Genomic DNA, 21,120 nt, shown 5'->3' with positions numbered 1-21,120 from the left:
GGGAGGGGCTGGGTGGGGAGGGGAGGGTAGGGAGGGGCTGGGTGGGGAGGGTGGGGAGGGGCTGGGTGGGGAGGGTGGGGAGGGTAGGGGTGGGAGGGAGGGATGGGGCTGGGTGGGGAGGAGGGGCTGGGTGGGGGGAGGGGAGGGTGGAAGGGGCTGGGTGGGGCTGGGTGGGGAGGGGCTGGGTGGGGAGGGTGGGGCTGGGTGGGGGGTGGGAGGGGTGGGGCTGGGTGGGGTGAGGCTGGTCACCCCGTGGTGCCCTTATAAAACTCAACGTTTAACCAACTCACGCCGGCTTGTGCCCGCCCTCACAATCGGGCATATTTGCGGAATACACCACGCCGCCGTTGACCCTGGCCATTGACCGAGCAACCCAACGTTCCTACCAGCTCCCTCCGCAGGAATGTGTGAAAGCCGACACGGCACCACGCGCGACCGCCTTTGCCTCCCCAGTGGCGATGTTTTTACACACCGCACCCAGGTACTCATTTGAGGCTGAGTTGACCTCGGGGAAGGCCAGGACCGTACTCACACACACATTACGCATTCAAAAAAAAACAAATTTATTGAAAAAATGTGCATGAGGCGGTGCCCTTTTATGTAGAGCCTCAAGCCAGTGGTGAACATTCCACATTCCTATGGCGGAGGCGAGTACATCCATAGAACAACCACTCATCTTCTTCGTAGAAGGAAAATAATAAAAATAAAACATAATAAAATAATTCTCACGATGTTTCGTCGTGAGAATTATTTTATTATGTTTTATTATTATTATTTTATTATTTTCCTTCTACGTGATTTTACCGAAAGAACCAAGAAGATGAATCCCTGCAGTCACGAAAGCTTTAGAACAACCACTGTTGACTTCCCCAGAAAGGGCATTACACAGGACACGTCTACTGTAGACATACAAACCGGTAACCGTTATAACCGGTTTCATTATCGAACCGGTAACCGTTTCCAGTGGAATGTTACTGACGAATGCACTGATGAGATCTGACCCGATGATGATTATAATTCGTAAAAATACAAAATGTTTCCTGATTGAACGGGCTTCCTCCAATTTGTGTTCCTGGGTAGTAAGTGTTATTTCCTAATTGTTTATGCCTCAAAAGTATAGAAAATGGCTATTATTGGCTATTATTCCCCACAAACGTTTATGTGAAGGAAATTACACAAATGCACACCAATTTTTCTCATTGAAAATAGGTACATTTCAAAAATATCACTGTCCTGGTCACAAAAGCAAAGTTTATGGGCAATAATAGCCATTTCCTATACTTTTGAGGAATAAGCAATTAGAAAATAACACTTACTACCCAGCAACAAAAAAATATATTTTTTTTGTTACACTGTGAATTATTGTGGTGATGAATTAGCAGCGGCACTGTTCGTTGAACCAACTGGCGGTGACGTCACCCCCCTGAGGAGGGCACCGACGGACGACGCGATGACGTCACCGCGCATCACACACTACATGACGTCACCCGCGTCGTGATGACGTCATCTCTCCCTCCTTGCGTGTAGCGCTGCGCTACGAAACCCGGCGGAGCCGATTTCGATTCCCGCTCACGGCCACCAACACCACCGAGTGAGGATTATTACCCTGAACCGCTCCTACCCACCTAGGTCGACTCAGCCTCAAATGAGCACTTGCCCCTACTGTCTGTTGCAGGCTACACGGAGGGGGGGAGGAGCAGCTTTGTTTTTGGTGACGTCATCCCCCGCGCCCCCGCCCCCCTCGTGGGAACGTCACGTGCCGCTGGCTCACGTGACCGGAACTGCTACCGTGGGGGTGGCGGCGTGGTGGTGGCTCAACATCAACAACATCAGGAGCGACAACAGCAGCAACAACAGCAGCAGCAACAACAACAACAACAACAGCAGCAGCAACAACAACAACAGCAGCAGCAACAACAACAACAGCAGCAGCAGCAACAACAATACATCAGCAGCGACAACAGCGGCAGCCGGTCGCGACGACAGCGGTAAGAGCGGCATCGTTACCATTGCCAACGTCATTCGGCAGCAGAGGCAGCATCGCGACCACCACCACCACAGTCATTCGCACTCAGCGCTGTATAAGTCAACAACAACATCAACAACAACATCATCATCATCAGTCGCGCGACCATCGACCATTAAAAAGTTCGGCATGGGCATAATTAACGGCGGCGTCATAATCATCATCAACATCGTTTCACCGTGAGTCGTCGTCAGGACCAGCATGAAACATCAACATCATCACCACCACGTGTCCTTGTGAAATCTGTGTGGCTATCAGCAGCAGCACCATCACCACCACCATCACCACCACCACCTCCATCACCACCATCACCACCATCACCACCATCACCACCACCACCATCACCACCACCATCACCACCACCATCACCACCATCATCACCACCACCACCATCATCACCACCACCATCACCACCATCACCACCATCATCACCACCACCATCACCACCACCATCATCACCACCACGTGTCCTTGTGAAATCTGTGTGGCTATCAGCAGCAGCAGAAGCAGCAGCAGTTGCGAGAGGGGGTGGGGGAGTCAATGGAGGCCACCAAAGAGATGAAGAGGGGGGAGGAGGAAGAGGAGGAGGAGGCCTTCTACCTGGAGCTGGGGCCCAACCCGGTCCGCTTTGAGGAGATCTCCACCATCAACAACGTCTTCTTTGACGAGGCCAACAAACAGGTTTGTGTGTTGTAGTACAGAGTTCGACTGATGGCCTTAATCTAAGTTGTCTTGTGGTTATGCAAACATGACTCCTTGTAAAAAAAAGGTATCAGTGTTGTTGCCAGATAAAAGGGTAAAACAAACAATGATCATATTTTGCTACTGGCAAATGAGGTTCCAATGGTGTAAATGCTTACCCGGAGTTCTCATACTCTGATGGTGCATTGTCTTTGAGTTGTGCGCCTTTTGGCGTCATCTGGTCCAACACCATGTGAGACTGGGCTCGAAAAAAGCTGTCTCGGGTGTGGACCAATCAATTTCAAGGACAGTGCATACATTATTAGAGTTGTGTTTTTTGTTTGCATTCTGACTGCAGGTATTGTGGTCAATGCAAACATGACTCCTTGTAAAAAAAAGTGTCAGTTTTGTTGCCAGATAAAGGGTAAAAAAACAATTATCATATTTTGCTACTGTAAAATGAGGTTCCAATGGTGTCTTGTGGTTGTTGTTGTTTGACTTGCATCCCACTGGGATTTGTGCACACAGCGTTGGTGTACGGTGCTTTTTCTGCAATATTTTGCTGTCTTTTCTTGGATTTTCTGTTTGCACTTGGTCACATTAAGATGTCTTCTTGTTCATGTTTTTGTTTTTTGTTTGTTGCGGTTGCACCCGATTCAAGAGCCGAATGGCTCACAGGGCTCTACCTAATAAATGAAACTTGAAACTTGAGGTCCATACCCAGTGAACCTTAAACGTTCCCCAAAAGTTGGGACAATAGTTCAACGTTGGCCTAACCCAGCGTTGTTCAATGCGAGGCACGCGGCGTCCCCTGGTGGCCTTTAGTGCGGTCCCCTGACAATACACAAATGTGAAAATACTCTCTCACCCCCATCACCCCCATCATCATCATCATCGTGGTCTCAAACCCCCCCAATGGTTTGATATGTGTGGTGGCCCCTCACACTGATTATGTCTTCACGGCGAATGTGGGCCCCCCCCCCCCTCTGAAAATTAGTGAAGAACATTGGTCCTAACCCTTCCAACCACATGCCGCTTCTCGTCTCTCCACTCACACGGTGTTTCAATAAAGCGACGATAAGACCGTGGCCTTAGAAACGAAAACTAGATACAGTTAAACCCTGGGTTACGGTTTACGTCAGGGAGGCGTTCCTAAAAGGTGCGACGACAAATACCGAAACGACGGAAATCAAAAGATTTTTAGGGTGGTGGTGGTGGGTGGGTGGGTAGGTGATGGGTGGTGGTGGGTAGGTGGTGGTGGGTGGTGGTGGGTGGGTGGTGGTGGGTGGGTGGTGGTGGGTGGGTAGGTGGTGGTGGATGGTGGGTAGGTGATGGGTAGATGGTGGTGGGTGGGTGGTGGGTAGATGGTGGTGGTGGGTAAGTGGTGGTGGGTAGGTGGTGGTGGGTAGGGTGGTGGGTAGGTGGTGGTGGGTAGGTGGTGGGTGGGTAGGTGGTGGTGGGTAGGTAGGTGGTGGGTAGGTGGTGGTGGGTGGGTGGTGGTGGGTGGGTGGTGGGTAGGTGGTGGTGGGTAGGTGGCGGGTGGGTGGGTAGGTGGCGGGTGGGTGGGTAGGTGGCGGGTGGTGGGTAGGTGGCGGGTGGTGGGTAGGTGGTGGTGGTGGGTAGGTGGTGGTGGGTAGGTGGTGGTGGGTAGGTGGTGGTGGGTGGGTAGGTGGTGGTGGTGGGTAGGTGGTGGTGGGTAGGTGGTGGTGGGTAGGTGGTGGTGGGTGGTGGTGGAGGTGAAGGCTGGGGGGCGACGGATAACGACGGCGTGCGATGCTGTCAGCGACGCAAGTTTGGGTTGAGGTGACGTAAATCAGGTAGCGGTGTTAATGAAGTGCCGACGTATTTGCGAAACGCCGTAAAAGGGGGGAAGACGTAAATCGGGGTACTTTCTGTACTTGGTGACATTTTGGCCAATTTTCACTGACCCAGTGTTCACAGTGAGGCATACGCGCCGTCTGCTTCCCAGTGGCCTCATTGGCAATAGTGACCCATTGTGTGCCGGCGTCATGGTACAACTTTGCCAAATTAGAAAAATTACACCGCAGATTAATCCATTGCAATATACATAGCAACGATCGCCCCCCCCACCCCCAGCATACATAGCAATTATTGCCACAACCCCTACTGCGAAAACTTGGCAGGACCCTCCTGAAAAAATAATTGTAGGACTCTGTGAGGCTCATCTGGGTTAACAAATGTAATAAAATAAATGTAAAATATTGTGTGCAGGGTGACGTGTGCGGTGTGGATGATGTGTGCGGTGCCGGGTTATGTGTGCGGTGTGGCATGGTGGGTGATGTTTGCGGGGTGATGTGTGTATTGTGGGTGATGTGTGCTGTGTGTGTGCACATAGCCTGGCACAAGCGTCGTGGTGACGTCACCGCCACTTAGTGGCGAATGGCGGTTGTTGTGGGCGATGTGTGCAATGTAATGTGTGCAGTGCGAGGTGACGTGTGTGGGGTGACGTGTGCAGTGCTGGGTGATGTGTGCCATGTGATGTGTGGGTGATGTGTGGGTGATGTGTGGGGTGACGTGTGCAGTGATGTGTGGGTGATGTGTACCATGTGATGTGTGGGTGATGTGTGCCATGCCAGGTGTTCGCCGTGCGTGCCAGCGGAGCCATTGGTGTGGTGGTGCGAGGTCTCGATGAGAAAATTACCATCAACTTCCGGTGATGAGCCATACCGCGCCACAGCGTGCCACCACACAGCACCGTGCTGCGTCAAACCGTACAACGCGTAGCATTGCGCCCATCGAGTCAAAACCGCACTGCAGAACACTGCACCGCTCCGTCACTCAATGGCGCAAGTCCGTGTTGTATGAACGCATTGCGTTGTACTGCACTATCCGCGCTGCAATGCGGTGTACGATATTGAATTCGCGTGCACCACACTATACCTTGCCATGTCAATCACCCTGGCACGTATCACACCACGCCGCAAGGGTTAGCTGCCGTGCACGGCACCTCTCCATGCCTCCACAGCTCCGCACGCAACCACTCCACGATTGTGTGCACCGCCACTAACCTCTCTCTTGACACTGGACTACGGCCATCGGTAACGCTGTCCCAACCACACCAGACCTCGCCTGCCTCGTGTCTCCACTGCGTGTCATCTTTTGCGTGTTGACTCACCTTGCCCTGTACAGATTGACCATGGGCCCAGGCCAGATCTCTCACTTGTCGGTGCCACTGGAGGTGGCATAACTTTAGCTGTTCTAATTTGTGTACGTGAACAATGTATGTGTGTATGTTGAACTTATTTCGCACCGTACGTAGCCAGCCATGCTAATCGGAGGTGCCGGATTGTGTGTGAACCATTTGAAATGATTCTAGATTTGAAGCTTACACCTGATGAAGGAAGCTTGTGTTGCCTCCGAAAACGTCGTGATTTAACTTAGTTTTCTTTTATTTTATTGATTGTTTTACCTACGTGACTTTACCGAAAAAACCGAAGAACATTTGAAATGAGTAGGGTTACCAAATATAAAACTGGTAGGATATATTAATGGGTTCGAATAAAGTTTTTCTATTTTAGGTCATACCAGTTTCCGATCTGGCCCACGGACAATGGCCATGTGTGTGTATCTGGGAACAAGCAGTGCATTGGGTCGTGTATCGTGCTACGGAGCTCAGAAACCTGGGTTAAATTTCTGGTGGTGCCTTAAATTGATTAGGTCTGCCTGGTGTGGCATGTGGGCTGTGGTGCCATTCCCGGCCTTAATAGATGCTCACCAAACAGGGTCTATAATGCTTCTAGATTTGAAGCTTTCGTGACTGCAAGGATTCATATTCTTAGGTTTTTTTCGGTAAAGTCACGTAGGTAAAAAATTTAAATTAATAAAAGTAAAATAAAAATAAATAAAAATCACGACGTTTCGGGGGCAACACAAGCTTCCGTCTTCAGGTGGAACCGTCACAGCACGATAGCTGTATCAAGTGAGAGAAATTCCAAGAAAACAGTCCTTGTATATATACTGGTTGAGGGTGGGAGGAGCCATTGTGAGGTTCGGTGCGGCTGAAGCACGCTGCTAGGAATGAGCCTTTGTTTGCTTCATTGTGCTCTCTGCCTTTGCGCACGTGTGCGTGTATTCGTGTGGTCTCCAGACTTGAGGACAAAGGGGAGATTAAGTCCATCAAGTTTTCTGTTGGGAACAAAATTCTGGCAGTGCAGAGGACGCCCAAATCTGTGGTGAGGACCTTTACTTGTGTTTCATAAGACTGTCAACCTCGAGAAGGCCGCCTGCCTCCGGGGCTCATAATGGCCATGTCAGAGCACTGAGCTACTGTTGCTGAGCTTCGTGATATGGTGCGGGGGGGGGCATCTTTGAATGTGTGTCCATATGCGCGAGTGTGTGTACAGTTTTGTGTGTGTACATTTTCGTGTGTGTGCATGTATGTGTGTATCTGTGCGCGGGGAGCGATAGTGTAGCGGTTAGCGCGCTGCGCTATGAACCCGGCGACACGGGTTCGATTCCCACTCACTGCCAACATCAGTGACAATTATTTGAACCGGTCCCGGGCCTCCCCTAGGTCGACTCAGCCTCAAATGAGTACCTGGTGCGATGTGTAAACATTGCCACTAGGGAGACAAAGGCGGTCGGGCGTGGTGCTGGCCACCCATCCCCTCGTGTACCGTTCCGGCCTTCATAGGTGCTCGCTAACAGCACTTGCCCCTACAGTCTGTTAAGGCTATACGGGGGTTCTTTGTCTTTGTATCTGTGTGCGTGGGGAGCGGTAGTGTAGCGGGTTAGCGCGCTGCGCTACGAACACGGGAACCCGAGTTCGATTAACCGCTCGTGGCCACCGTCGGTGACGAATATCTTAATTGGTCTCGAGCCCTCCTCTAGGTCGACTCAGCCTGTAGTGAGTAACTGCTGCGTTGTGTAAACATCAGCGCTGCAGAAGGTAACGTGAGTGGCACAAGTGCCTCGGTGACGTCACCGCCACTTAGTGGCGGATGGACGCTGTTATCGTGGTGAGCGGTGGCGCAGTGGTTAGCGCGCTGCACTATGAACCCAACGACCCAAGTTTGATTTCCGCTCACGACCAATAACAGCAAATATTTAAACCGGTCCCGGGCCTCCCCTAGGTCGACTCAGCCTCAAATGAGTACCTGGTATGGTAAACATCGCCACTCGGGAGCCATAGGCGGGCGGGCGGGCGGGCGGGCGTGGTGCTGGCCACCCACCCCCTCGTGTGTCATGCCGGCCTTCATAGGTGCCACACGCTAATAGCCCCAACAATCTGTTCAGGCTAAAAATGAGGGATCTTTGTATCGGTGTGTGTGTGTATCTGTTTATACGTCCTTGTTTGTGTGCTTATGTGTCATTGCATGTAATCCACCATGTATCCTTGTGTGCTCTCTTAATGTCTCTGTCCCAACAGGAGTTCATTAACTTCATCCCGGACCTGAGTAGTTCCGAGTATTCGCAGGAATGCAAGGTGAGGAGGGGTGGTACAGGAGAGACGCTTGCTTTGGGCATCAGCACCGTGGCCCCCCACCGTACCCCCGCCGTCAACTTCGTAGCTCAAAGAATTGTCACCGTTCTGATTCTGGGGTTGTGGTTTAATGCAGGAGCTTATTCTTAAATGTCTCTTTCATGCAGTGTAGTTTTAATAAATTTTTAGTCTACTTTGACAAGTTTCGTTATCCGACTGCCCGCGATTCATACATACTTTGTTCCATGAGATGCATGGATTTCGATTTAAAGCTTTCGTGACTGCAGGGATTCATCTTCTTGGTTCTTTCGGTAAAGTCACGTAGAATGGAAATAATAGAAATAAAACATTTCAGACTCTGTCGTCTCGACAGTCCTGTTCTTCACCTGAGGACGGCTGCTTGCGTTGTGGCCGAAACGTCGTGAGAATTATTTTATTATGTTTTATTTGTGTTATTTTATTATTTCCATTCTACGTGACTTTACCGAAAGAACCAAGAAGATGCATGGATTTATTTGAGCACAGGGTTTTTAATTTGATGGATATATCGACGGAGATGCGTGCCGCCCCCGCGACCGAGGCACGTCAGCGGCGGGCGCCGACCTTTTCGACGTTGACATCGATTCTTGTTGCAAAAGAGGCGGAAATTGCCGAGCTACTGCTCGGCATCGTTCCACCAACCCGGTACTCACGGCCGCGTCCGCCCTGTTTGTCGCAGACGAGGAACGCCAAGGTGACAGGGTTTTGCTGGACCAGCGCCTACGAGATCGTCTTTGTCACCGACTTTAGCCTCGAGTTTTACCAGGTGAGCGAGCCAGCCAGCCAGCCAGCCAGTACCATCGGGGGGGGTCCGCGCCCACAACGAGCTCGGCGCTGGCGGCGATGGTAAGCGGCGGGTTGACGGGCGTGGACTGGACCGCGTGTGGATGGTCTGATAGAAGAATGGGTGGATTTTGTTTATAAGTAAATACACTGATTGGTGGATAGATGAGTGAATGGACTGATGCATTTGTGGATTAATGCATCATTGAAAGGATTCTTGGAAGGTAGAAAAAATACTAGATCACGACGTTCTGATTGCCACACAAGCAATCGTCTGTCTCCCACCTGAAGACGATTGCTTTTGTGGCGATCGAAACGTCGTGATCTATGATTTTTTCCACCTACGTGACTTTACCAAAAGAACCAAAGAGTATGAATTCCTGCAGTCACGAAAGCTTCAAATCAAGATTGATTCTTGGAAGGATTGGCGAGTGGATGAAGCAACTAATGCGTTAATGATGGGCTGGTCGAAGTATGGATGGACTAATGAATGGGTGGATTCGTGAATGGCTGGATTTACGAACAGGTGAGCCGATGCCTGAACCTGTAGCCAGAATCGTAAGCTGGTGCATTGGCAAATTTACAAGCTGATGGGGCTAACGAATCCTTGATCTGACCGATGGACATGTGAACAGATGGACGAGCCGATTGCCGAGTGAAATCTCTGACCGTCTTGTTTTGCCCCATGGGTCGACTCGCACTCAGGTCCTCCCAGAGAAACGCTCGCTCAAGCTGCTCAAGAGCCAGAGCCTCAACGTGAACTGGTTCGTGTACTGCCCGGACAGCAGCGTGGTGCTGGCCTCCACCACCGTGCTGGGCAACGTCATCCAACCCTACCACTTCAAGGTGCAGACGCGGGGGAGACACGGGGGAGACACGGGGGAGACACGGGGGAGACGCGGGGGAGACACGGGGGAGACGCGGGGGAGACACGGGGGAGACGCGGGGGAGACACGGGGGAGACACGGGGGAGACGCGGGGGAGACGCGGGGGAGACGCGGGGGAGACGCGGGGGAGACGCGGGGGAGACGCGGGGGAGACACGGGGGAGACACGGGGGAGACACGGGGAAGGTGCAGGGAGACTGTGGGGAGACGCGGGGCAGACACAGGGGAGACACGGGGGAGACGCGGGGAAGACGCGGGGGAGACACGGGGGAGGCGCAGGGAGACTGTGGGGAGACGCGGGGGAGACGCGGGGGAGACACGGGGGAGACACGGGGGAGGCGCAGGGAGACTGTGGGGAGACGCGGGGGAGACACGGGGGAGACGCGGGGGAGACGCGGGGGAGACGCGGGGGAGACGCGGGGGAGACGCGGGGGAGACGCGGGGCAGACGCGGGGGAGACGCGGGGGAGACGCGGGGGAGACGCGGGGGAGACGCGGGGGAGACGCGGGGGAGACGCGGGGGAGACGCGGGGCAGACGCGGGGGAGACGCGGGGGAGACGCGGGGCAGACGCGGGGGAGACGCGGGGGAGACGCGGGGGAGACGCGGGGGAGACGCGGGGGAGACGCGGGGGAGACGCGGGGGAGACGCGGGGGAGACGCGGGGGAGACGCGGGGGAGACGCGGGGCAGACGCGGGGCAGACGCGGTGGAACCGCGAGATACGGGGCTACAGAGAAGACTTTGGTAGACACGGTGGAGACGAGAAGGAGACACAGGGAGGCGAGTCAGGGGCACAGGGGAGACGCAGGAAGACACGGGGGAGACATAGCGAGAAACTGTGGAGACATGGTGGAAACTCAAGGAAGACAAGGGGGTGATGCGGGGCGACACGGGGCGACATGCCAGCATGTGGGGAGAGCAACATTGTTATCATCCGGAAATTTTCACCCTGGGATCCAAGTAACGTACACCATCCCATCCCAAGGTCCAAATTCTATGATAAAACAAATTATTTGGTGATGCCGCTGCGTTGGCGGTGGTGCACGAGCACCAATAACAAACAAAGTCAACACATTCGTCGCCAACATTCTGGGCAGTGGCCCTTCTTCATAGCACATCAGTTGGTGGTGGGCCGCAAACTTCACACCATGCTTGTGCACTCAGCATGCACCTTCACGCATCACCCGAGACCAGCGGTTGGCAACCCGCGGCTCCGGAGTCGGCATGCGGCCCTGTGAGGACTGCAGTGCAGCCCTTGAAATTCGAGAAAATGGCTTTTCATGTTATTTTGTTTTGCCCACCCCTGACCGTGGAAGTCCAGTTCACCGTGGAAGTCCAGATCACCGTGGAAGTCCAGTTCACCGTGGAAGTCCAGTTCACCGTGGGCAGGAGTTGGGAACCCGCGGCTCCGGAGCCGCGTGCGGCTCATTAAGGACCGTTTCGTGCCGTTATTCATTAGGGACCGTCTCATATTCGCATGCATTCTGCCTCTTGAAATATCGATTTTTACCGAATTCGAAAAAAACGTCTCTCGTAATTTTGGTTGCCGATCCCTGCCCTAGACACACACTTAGACCAGGCCACCACCACGGGGGGGCTCCACAGGCTGCATGCTGACTCGCGGGCCACAGTTTGCCCAGCACTGACACAAGCGATGGTGCATCGCCGGTCTACGTGCGCGGCACTTGTGACCTTAACCGCTGCTCATTTACTGAGCTGTGTTCGTTCCCCCGGTCCGTGGGCGGCGAGGCAGCCGGGCTCCATGACGAAGCTGAGCAAGTTCGAGGTGGAGGTGCCGCTGGTGCCCAAGCCCGCCAAGCTGTGCCTGCAAGAGAGAGACATCTCCATGGCCTCCATGTGCGTCGCCCCTCGCACACCGTGCAACCGCTGGCACACGCGTTGCCCACACGCAGCCGCTCGTGTGTTGTACACCCTCGGTCCTGCTGCACAGACGTCTTGCGTATATGTACGTACGTATGTTGAGCTTGTGTCACGCTGTCCGTAGCCGACCGTACGAATCGGAGGTGCAGGGAAGTACAAGAAACTAAACATAAAAAAGCCGTTCTCAACAAATGAGTTTTCAATGTTAGGTAGCGTCAGAGGTCGCAAACGGGTTTTGATTCCTTACCTGTACTCGTACCCGGCCGCACCAGGGTCGCAAATGGGTACCCGTACCCGGCCGGGTATGGGTACCTGTTCCCTACCCGTACCCTACCCGAAATGAGTGACAAACGGTTACTCACCAGTGACTCACGGTCTACCCGTACCCGGCCGCACCAGGGTACGGGTAGCCGGGTATCGGGTAGGGTACGGGTATCGGGTACCCGGTTGCGACCTCTGGGTAGCGTACACGATTTACACGCCTCGCACAGCGCCCGTGGTGACCTAGCTCTCTCCTCTCTCGGCAGATACGGGCAGCTGTTTGTGGCCGTGCTGCGACACACGGTGCGCACGACGGCGCAGCCTGGCGCCGAGGTGCTACTCTACCACCTGCCCAAGTGAGCGTGCCGAGGGGCCTCCACCCGGGTTTCCGACTTGCCACCGCGACGCGCGTGGGCCAAACCCTTTAATCGTAACGCCGCTGACGCCGCCACTCTCCTCTTACGCTGCCTCGCTCTCGTTCTCCCGCTGGCGCCCAGGGACGGGCCGTGCCGCAAGCAGCACGTGCTGAAGCTGAACACGACGGGGCGCTTCGCGGTCAACGTGGTGGACAACCTCTTCATCGTCCACCACCAGACCTCCAAGGTGGACGCGCGGGGGAAAGGGCCGGATTGTTTCGGCCCACCATCTGTGCCTAACGACGCACACATCTGTCTTCTGTCTATTCGTTGATCTTTCGGGCCCATCATCTACCTCTCCACATGCATGATGGGTCTCTGTCCGTTGTGGTGGACAACGTCTGCATAGTCGACTACCAGATCTTCGGCCCGCAGTCTGTGCCTCGCGATGTATAAGTCTGTTGTCTGTTCATTCTCCGTACATCTTTCAATTTAAAACTTTCGTGACTGCAGGGATTCATCTTCTTGGTTCTTTCGGTAATATTATTTCCCTTCTACATGACTTCTCCATACATCATCAGTGTCTGTCATGTTGGACAACCTTTGCATAATCCATCACCAGAGCTCCAAGGTGGATGCGCAATTTGGACGCTTCGATTTATCTGTCCATCTGCCTTACGCAGCTTTCGGTCATCCTCACGTATCAGTCGTTCTCGCTGTATAGCAAACTATTCGGTTATCCTTCAATCAGTATTTCTATTTCTTTGTCTGTCCATCTGTTGGTGTAGCTATCCAGCTGTCTAGTCATCTATCTGTCAGGTTATAGATGAACCCATCACACTCTTTATTCAAATCCATCCGTCTAAAAGAGTTTATTTATACATCTGTCCTTTCAATCTATCAACCTGTAACTTGCCATAGAGACATCAGAAAGGAGGGGGGGCGTTCGGTCCATCCGGCTCTTTCCGTTGTTGGTAGGAGATCGATTCTAGGATCTCATCGAGGGATGTCTTGACGAGTCCCAGTGAATCGGCTTCTACCATTGCCACGTGTTGCATGAAGAGCCGGTTCCACATTCCCACCGCTCTCTGCCTATAAATCACGATCACCTCCCTCCCGGCCTCGCCGCGGTCGCAAGATGTTGACTACCTCGGCGACCCAGGCTTGCACAGATGCAGGTACCGTGAATTCTTTATTTGTTGGTTTCAGACGTCCCTGGTTTTCGACATCCGGATGGGAAAGGAGTTTGACGGCCACGTCAACATTCACTACCCGGTGCTGCCACCAGCATCCATCCACCCCTATGCCCTGCAGAGTCGCGCCGGTCTGCACACGCACACACACACACGCACACCTGCGATTCACATTGTTGGCTACGTATGGTGCGAAAGAAGTTCAACATGCATACATATAAACGTACACTCACGCAAATGCATGAATACGCATGCACACACACACACGTGGCATCGGTCTACACACACACACGCACGCATTCACATGTACACACTCGCACATGCACGTACGTACGCAAGTGCATGCTGTTGGGGCCAAGTGCTGTAAGTGAGCACGACACATGAGGGGGTGGGTGGCCAACACCATGCCCGGCATACGCGCGTACGCGTGCACACGCGCACTTGCATTCCACGCTCTTGTACACCTGCACAATGAACTGATTGCACAGCAGCAACTCGCTTGCACACACGGTCACGTGCACTCGCATGTGTTATTGTACACGCTAGTGGCCGCGCACCGACTCGCATGCTCACTCGCTCGCTCACTGAGACTCTCCAAGTGACACGCGTGTTCACTCGCACCCGTTGCTGATGCTCCCGCCCATGAACTAGCATGATCATTCGCTCGCCCGCTCGCCCGCTCACGCATTTGCTCATACGTAGCCCAACACGCTCGTCGCTCTGGCTCGCTCGGACTCGCGTACACGAGCTGCAGCTCGGTGGATCGGGGGAGGACGTTGTTTGATGTTTTTTTTTTTGTTTCCGACTCCCAGGTCCCACGGCTGCACTGGCGCCCGCACCGATCCCGTTTGAGCTGTGTATCCTTGACGCGGCACCGCAGGGGCAGCATTGGCTCTCACGTCAGCACCGCCAACACCGCCGCATCACCACGACCAACACCGGCGCATCGCCACTACATCACCGCCGCATCAGCACCGCTAACACAGCCACATCAGCACCGCTAACACAGCCGTATCACCACTACATCACCAGAGCTAACTCCACCACATCACCGCCAACACCGCCGCATCGGCACCACTAACACCACCACATCACCACCGCCAACACTGCCAAATCAACATCGCCAACACGGCCACACCACCAGCGCTAAAACCACCACATCACTAATGTCACTGACATCACCACTGCTGACATCACCAGATCACCACAACCACTACCATCTCCACCATGACCTCTATCATCATCATCACCACCGTGACCTCTTACCATCACCACCACATACCACAGCCGCGACCATCATTATCACCACCACCACCACAGCCGCGACCATCATTATCACCACCACCACGGCCGCTATCAGCACCGCCGCCACCGTCCATGGTGTGCGTCTCCCCGGGTTAACCTTTGACCTTCTGCCCAGACTCTTCCAGCTGGATTGTGTTCCAGCCCAACATCATCATTGACGCCAAACTCGGTGAGTGGCCTCACCGGGCCTCCCCTGGGTCCACTCAGCCCGAAATTAGTCCGTTGCCCTTATCTGTATCTGTTGCGTCGATTGCGCAGGCTGTGTGCGTGTGTTGTATGAATTTTGTACATGTGCGTTGTATGAATTGTGTACATGGTGTGTGCGTTGCGCAGTCTGTCTGTGTGTGTGTTGTATGAATTGTGTACATGGTGTGTGCGTTGTATGAATTGTGTACATGGTGTGTGCGTTGCGCAGGCTGCCTGTGTGCGTGTGTTGTATGAATTGTGTACATGGTGTGTGCGTTGTGCAGGCTGCCTGTGTGCGTGTGTCTTGTATGAATTGTGTACACGTGTGTTGTATGAATTGTGTACATGGTGTGTGCGTTGTGCAGGCTGCCTGTGTGCGTGTGTGTTGTATGAATTGTGTATATGGTGTGTGTTGTATGAATTGTGTAAATGGTGTGTGCGTTGTGCAGGCTGCCTGTGTGTGTGTGTGTTGTATGAATTGTGTACATGGTGTGTGCGTTGCGCAGGCTGTCTGTGCACACTGCAGCTGTGCCTGGAGCCCGTGCTCGACGCGTTCTCCGACCGCTCGCGTCTCATGGAGTTCCTGCTGCAGCGACGCGAGTGCCGCTCCGTCATGCTCACCGTGTGCCGCCAGTGTACGCACGCACCCGGGGGACACGCGGGGGGGACACGTGGTGGGGACAACGCGGGGGATGGGGACACCCGGGGGACACGGGGGGGACACGCGGGGGACACGGGGGGGACACGCGGGGGACACACGGGGGGGGTTGGAGACACGCGGGGGACATGTGGGGGGCACCACGGCGGGGGTTGGGGACACGTGGGGGACATGTGGGAGACATGTGGGAGGACAACGCGGGGGATGGGGACACGCGGGGGACACGGGGGGGGCACCACGGCGGGGGATGGGGACACGTAGGGGACACACGGGGGGGACACACGGGGGGGGACCACGGCGGGGGATGGGGACACGTGGGGGACACGCGGGGACACACGGGGGGGGCACCACGGCGGGGGATGGGGACACGTGGGGGACACACGGGGGGGACACACGGGGGGGGCACCACGGCGGGGGATGGGGGCTTGCGGGGGGCACATGGGGAATACGCGGGGGACACGCCGGGGGGGGACACGTGGTGAGACACCGGGGGGCAGGGGGGGGAACACCCGGAGGGAAATGTGGGGGACATGCGGGGGATGGGTACACGCGGGGTACACGCGGGGTACGCGCGGGGGACAAGTTGGGGAAAGCGGGGGACAAGCAGGGGACATGGGGGGGAGGGGAAGAGGGGGGGTACGGGGACATGCGCAGGACGTGTGGGGGACATGTGCAGAACACGCATGTAGGGGACATAGGATTGCAAGGGATGTGAGGGATGGGGATATAAGGAGAAATGGGGACATGGGGAGGATATAGGAGAAACACGGGTACTGGGAGACCCAGGGGGCATGTGGCAACAGCGCAAGATGGAACACGGAGACACAGGGACACGGCGAGATGGTGATACGGGGGAGGCATATGGATATGGGTAGACAGGGAAATGGGAGACATGGGGATACAGAAGACACAGGGGATATGAGGACACACGAGGGATATGGGGATACACAGAGATGCACAGGAAATGGGGGCATGGATAAACATGGTATGAGAGACATGGGTGTGTGTGTACCGCTTATGTGTTTGTATATACTGTGTGCGCATCGTGGGGAGGGGTAGTATCGCAGTTAGCACACTGCACTACGAACCCAGTGACCCAAGTTCGATTCCCGCTCACAGCTAACACCAGTGACGATTATCTGAACCGGTCCTGGGCCTCCCCTAGGTCGACTTAAAATTAGTACCTGGTGCGGTGTGTAAAACATCATCGCCACTGGGAAGACAAAGGTGGTCGGGCATGGTGCTGGCCACCCCACCCCCTCGTGTGTCATGCCGGCCTTCATAGGTGTTACTCGCTAACAACACTTGCCCCAAGCCTGTTGAGGCTTTCCGGGTGATCTTTGTCACCGTGTGTGTGTGTCTGTACTGTGTGTGCGTGTCTGTGCTGTGTGTGCGTGTCTGTGCTGTGTGCATGAACTGCGTGTGCGTGTCTGTACTGTGTGTGTGCGTGTCTGTACTGTGTGTGCGTGTCTGTGCTGTGTGTGTGTGTCTGTGCTGTGTGTGCGTGTCTGTACTGTGTGTGTGTGTGTGCTGTGTGTGTCTGTGCTGTGTGTGCGTGTCTGCTGTGTGTGTGTGTCTGTGCTGTGTGTGCGTGTCTGTACTGTGTGTGTGTGTGTGTGCTGTGTGTGTGTGTGCGTGAACTGCGTGTGTGCGTGTCTGTGCTGTGTGTGTGTCTGTACTGTGTGTGTGTCTGTACTGTGTGTGTGTGTGCGTGTCTGTGCTGTGTGTGTGTGTGCGTGTCTGTGCTGTGTGTGTGTGTCTGTGCTGTGTGTGCGTGAACTGCGTGTGCAGTGCTGTACGCGGCGCGGCAGGAGAGTCTGCCCACGGTGGCCGCCGTGTTTGACAAACTCAACCAGGTTTACCACGAATGGCTCAGCACAGAGCTCGCCTACCAGCAGGCATTCCACCGCAGCAACACATCACCACCACCAGTACCATCACCACCACCAGTACCACCACCATCACCACCAGTACCACCACCACCATCACCACCAGTACCACCACCAGTACCACCACCATCGTCACCACCAGTACCACCACCATCGTCACCACCATCGTCACCACCAGTACCACCACCATCATCACCACCAGTACCACCACCATCATCACCACCAGTACCACCATCATCATCACCACCAGTACCACCACCATCGTCACCACCATCATCACCACCAGTACCACCACCATCATCACCACCAGTACCACCACCATCGTCACCACCAGTACCACCACCATCGTCACCACCAGTACCACCACCATCGTCACCACCAGTACCACCACAATCGTCACCACCAATACCACCACCATCATCACCACCAGTACCACCACCATCATCACCACCAGTACCACCACCATCATCACCACCAGTACCACCACCATCATCACCACCAGTACCACCACCATCATCACCACCAGTACCACCACCATCGTCACCACCAGTACCACCACCATCATCACCACCAGTACCACCACCATCATCACCACCAGTACCACCACCATCATCACCAGCAGTACCACCACCATCATCACCACCAGTCAGGGGTCGCAAACGGGTTTTGATTCCTTACCCGTACCCGTACCCGGCCGCACCAGGGTCGCAAATGGGTACCCGTACCCGGCCGGGTAGGGTACGGGTACCCGTACCCGATACCCGGCCGGGTACGGGTAGCTGGGTATCGGGTAGGGTATGGGTATCGGGTACCCGATTGCGACCTCTGGGATGAAGCCATGTTGCAGGCGCGGGTGGGTTGATTCTAGGAAATTGAATTGTGAGAAGAGACAAGACGTTGGGAAATGAGTGACAAACGGTTACTCACCAGTGACTCACAGCCTACCCGTACCCGGCCGCACCAGGGTCGCAAACGGGTACCCGTACCCGACCGGGTATCGGGTAGGGTACGGATATCGGGTACCCGATTGCGACCTCTGCCACCAGTACCACCATCATCACCACCATCAAAGAAAAAGATCCCCGGAATAGTCTTCAAAGACTTTTGGGGCAATGTCTGTTCGCGAGCACCTAAGAATGCACTCAAACCACCATCACCACCCGGGTCACCATAACCACAATCATATCTATCATCATCATCACCAATAACACCACATAAATACAAATATCCCCCATATAGCCTTAACAGACAAATCTAGACTGTTTGGGGAAAGTGGTGTGAGCTAGCACTTACAAAATATACCATGGCACAGAAAAGGGTGGGTGTGGTGGCCGTGAATGGGAATCGAATTTGTGTGACCGGGTTCGTAGCGCAGCATGCCAGCCCATACATCACCACTCCCCACACTCACTCAAAGCCACGGCATCCGCACAGCTTCTACTTTGCCCAATAGAGGGTGCTAAGTTAGCACAGTGCGGAGCACAGAGACACAATTGGCAGTCGCCTTTCTGTTAACCCATGAACACCTGCCAGCAGCGAGTCTTCCACACACTCCACGTGATAGCCTCAAAGTGCACCTAGCCTGACGCAAGCACCGTGGTGGTGACGTCACTGCTGCTTGGTGGCGAATGGCATCCTCTGATGTTTGTGTTGTGCGCAGGCTTTGGAGTCTGGCCAGTACAAAGGCTCCTCTCAACTGAGCCGGCACCAGCAGAAGCAGTCGGTGATCGACCAGTCCACCATGTACACGCACGTGCTGTCAGCCTTCACCGAGAAGCGGGTACGGCGCAGCGCCAGCAACGAGGCTGCGTGTCTGAGAGACGCCAGGCTGCGTATCTCACTTACAAGGGGTTCACGACTGCCGTGTCGGAGACGGCCAGCCACCAGGGCTGTGTGTCATCTCAAGGGTTTAAGCGTTTGTCCGATTGGGTTCGAACTCTCCCATGGTGGTCACGTGGTCTGGAACTTCCTTCCCCCAGCCATCCATGCTGTTGACTCCCCACCTCTGTTCATATCTGGACTTCCAAGATATTTTCTTTTTTTACTCTGCCTTGACCTGTCTCTCCCAACAAATAACATGCGGACCGTTTCTTGCACAGTGTCTGGAGATGTGGCCGTACATAAATGCTGCGTGAATCCACATTTGTATTGGCTCTATCGGAGACACTGAGGCCGAAATGGCTCATGACCTTGAGGCTTCATATATAACTGTATTAGCTGTACTATCCGGCTTTGCCCGTGACTTGGATCCACCACACCCGGCCGCCTTTGTCTCCCCAGTGGCGATGTTCACACACCACACCAGTTACTCGTTTGAGGCTGAGTCGACCTTGGGGAGGCCCAGGAGCTGTTGAAATAATCGTCACCGGTGGTGTGGCCGTGAGCGGGAATCGAACTCGGGTCGCCGGGTTCGTAGCGCGGCGCGCTAACCACTACACTACAATGCGTTACGCTTCCACGTGCGCGGGTCACGTGACAGATGTGACGTCACAGCTCACTTGCCGTGCAAAAAATATATACATTATTGAGCTCCCCCCCCCCCCCAAAAAAAGAAAAACAAAAGTGTATTTTTATAATTGTTGCATGGTGTACAGTCTGGAAAGTACCCACATGGCAAATTTTCAGTTTGTTGCATGTCGGGAAGTACGCTAAACATTTTGAACAGACACACATATTCACAACTTTGCCTTTTATATATATAGAGATTAGGGGTTGCATAATGTACATGTCAGGTATTGAGGCACCACTGATGAGATGTTGGGTTTGACTTCTGAAGCTGAATTTTGTCCTCTGAAGAGGTTCATTATGTCTTCTTCTTGGTTCTTTCGGTAAAGTCAAAATAAAACATAATAAAATAATTCTCACGACGTTTCGGCCACAACGCAAGCAGCCGTCCTCAGGTGAAGAACAGGTCTGTCGAGACGACAGTCTGAATGACACACCCCAGGCTTGGAGCGTCTATTTAAGCTGGGAGGGAGGAGGACGAGCGCCTTGACGAAAGCATTTGTATATCAAGAGGAATTTTAGCATATTTATGGGAAATGCAGATATGCGATTAGTACTACTTGTGAAATGCGTAGGAGGTTTGGCAAGGGGTTTAAAGTTATGTTTTGCCCGTGCATTATGCTTGCGTTGTGGCCGAAACGTCGTGGGAATTATTTTATTATGTTTTATTTTTATTATTTTATTACTTCCCTTCTACGTGACTTTACCGAAAGAACCAAGAAGATGAATCCCTGCAGTCACGAAAGCTTTAAATCGAAATAGGTTCATTATGGTTGTGTGTTGGAGGCATTGCACCAATACGAATGAGATTGTTGGATCATATACTGAGCCTGGAGTTTCAATTATCAGGGGGTTTGTAGATGGCAATTATACTTTGCCAGCATGGCTGAGATCTGGGTCTGGGCATTTCCCTCTTGTCAAATTCAGGTTTCATAATGGCTGTGCCAGCGACAGGGGGCCTCGGTTAAATCCCTGATTCTGAGTGACTCACCGTGCCCTGTTTAGGGGCTCATACTGGGAGGAACCACG

At 54.0% G+C, this 21,120-nt stretch overlaps 1 protein-coding gene across 4 annotated transcripts in view; it reads left to right on the top strand.

The window, feature by feature from the left end:
* Positions 1-1,601: 1,601 nt before the first annotated feature.
* Positions 1,602-21,120, top strand: part of RMC1 (regulator of MON1-CCZ1) — a 31,593-nt gene continuing 12,074 nt past the window's right edge. Inside the window, exons 1-16 of one of the 4 annotated variants that reach the window (XM_078866923.1) lie at positions 1,611-1,988; positions 2,522-2,707; positions 5,305-5,381; positions 6,816-6,900; positions 8,097-8,153; positions 8,869-8,955; positions 9,678-9,818; positions 11,611-11,714; positions 12,266-12,355; positions 12,497-12,602; positions 13,565-13,679; positions 14,361-14,405; positions 14,969-15,022; positions 15,546-15,674; positions 17,489-17,553; positions 19,247-19,366. In XM_078866923.1, coding sequence (XP_078723049.1) covers positions 2,567-2,707; positions 5,305-5,381; positions 6,816-6,900; positions 8,097-8,153; positions 8,869-8,955; positions 9,678-9,818; positions 11,611-11,714; positions 12,266-12,355; positions 12,497-12,602; positions 13,565-13,679; positions 14,361-14,405; positions 14,969-15,022; positions 15,546-15,674; positions 17,489-17,553; positions 19,247-19,366 — 1,416 coding nt within the window. In that variant the 5' untranslated portion in view covers positions 1,611-1,988; positions 2,522-2,566. Of the gene's footprint in view, positions 1,989-2,521; positions 2,708-5,304; positions 5,382-6,815; positions 6,901-8,096; positions 8,154-8,868; positions 8,956-9,677; positions 9,819-11,610; positions 11,715-12,265; positions 12,356-12,496; positions 12,603-13,564; positions 13,680-14,360; positions 14,406-14,968; positions 15,023-15,545; positions 15,675-17,488; positions 19,367-21,120 lie in introns of those variants that run through there. The other 3 variants (XM_078866921.1, XM_078866920.1, XM_078866919.1) reach the window with 3 other exon arrangements.

The sequence above is a fragment of the Lampetra fluviatilis genome, chromosome 23 (assembly GCF_964198595.1).
Source record: "Lampetra fluviatilis chromosome 23, kcLamFluv1.1, whole genome shotgun sequence".
NCBI classification, from domain to species: domain Eukaryota; kingdom Metazoa; phylum Chordata; class Hyperoartia; order Petromyzontiformes; family Petromyzontidae; genus Lampetra; species Lampetra fluviatilis.
Note: the sequence above shows the minus strand (reverse complement) of the source record. Positions and strands in the feature narration are given on the sequence as shown.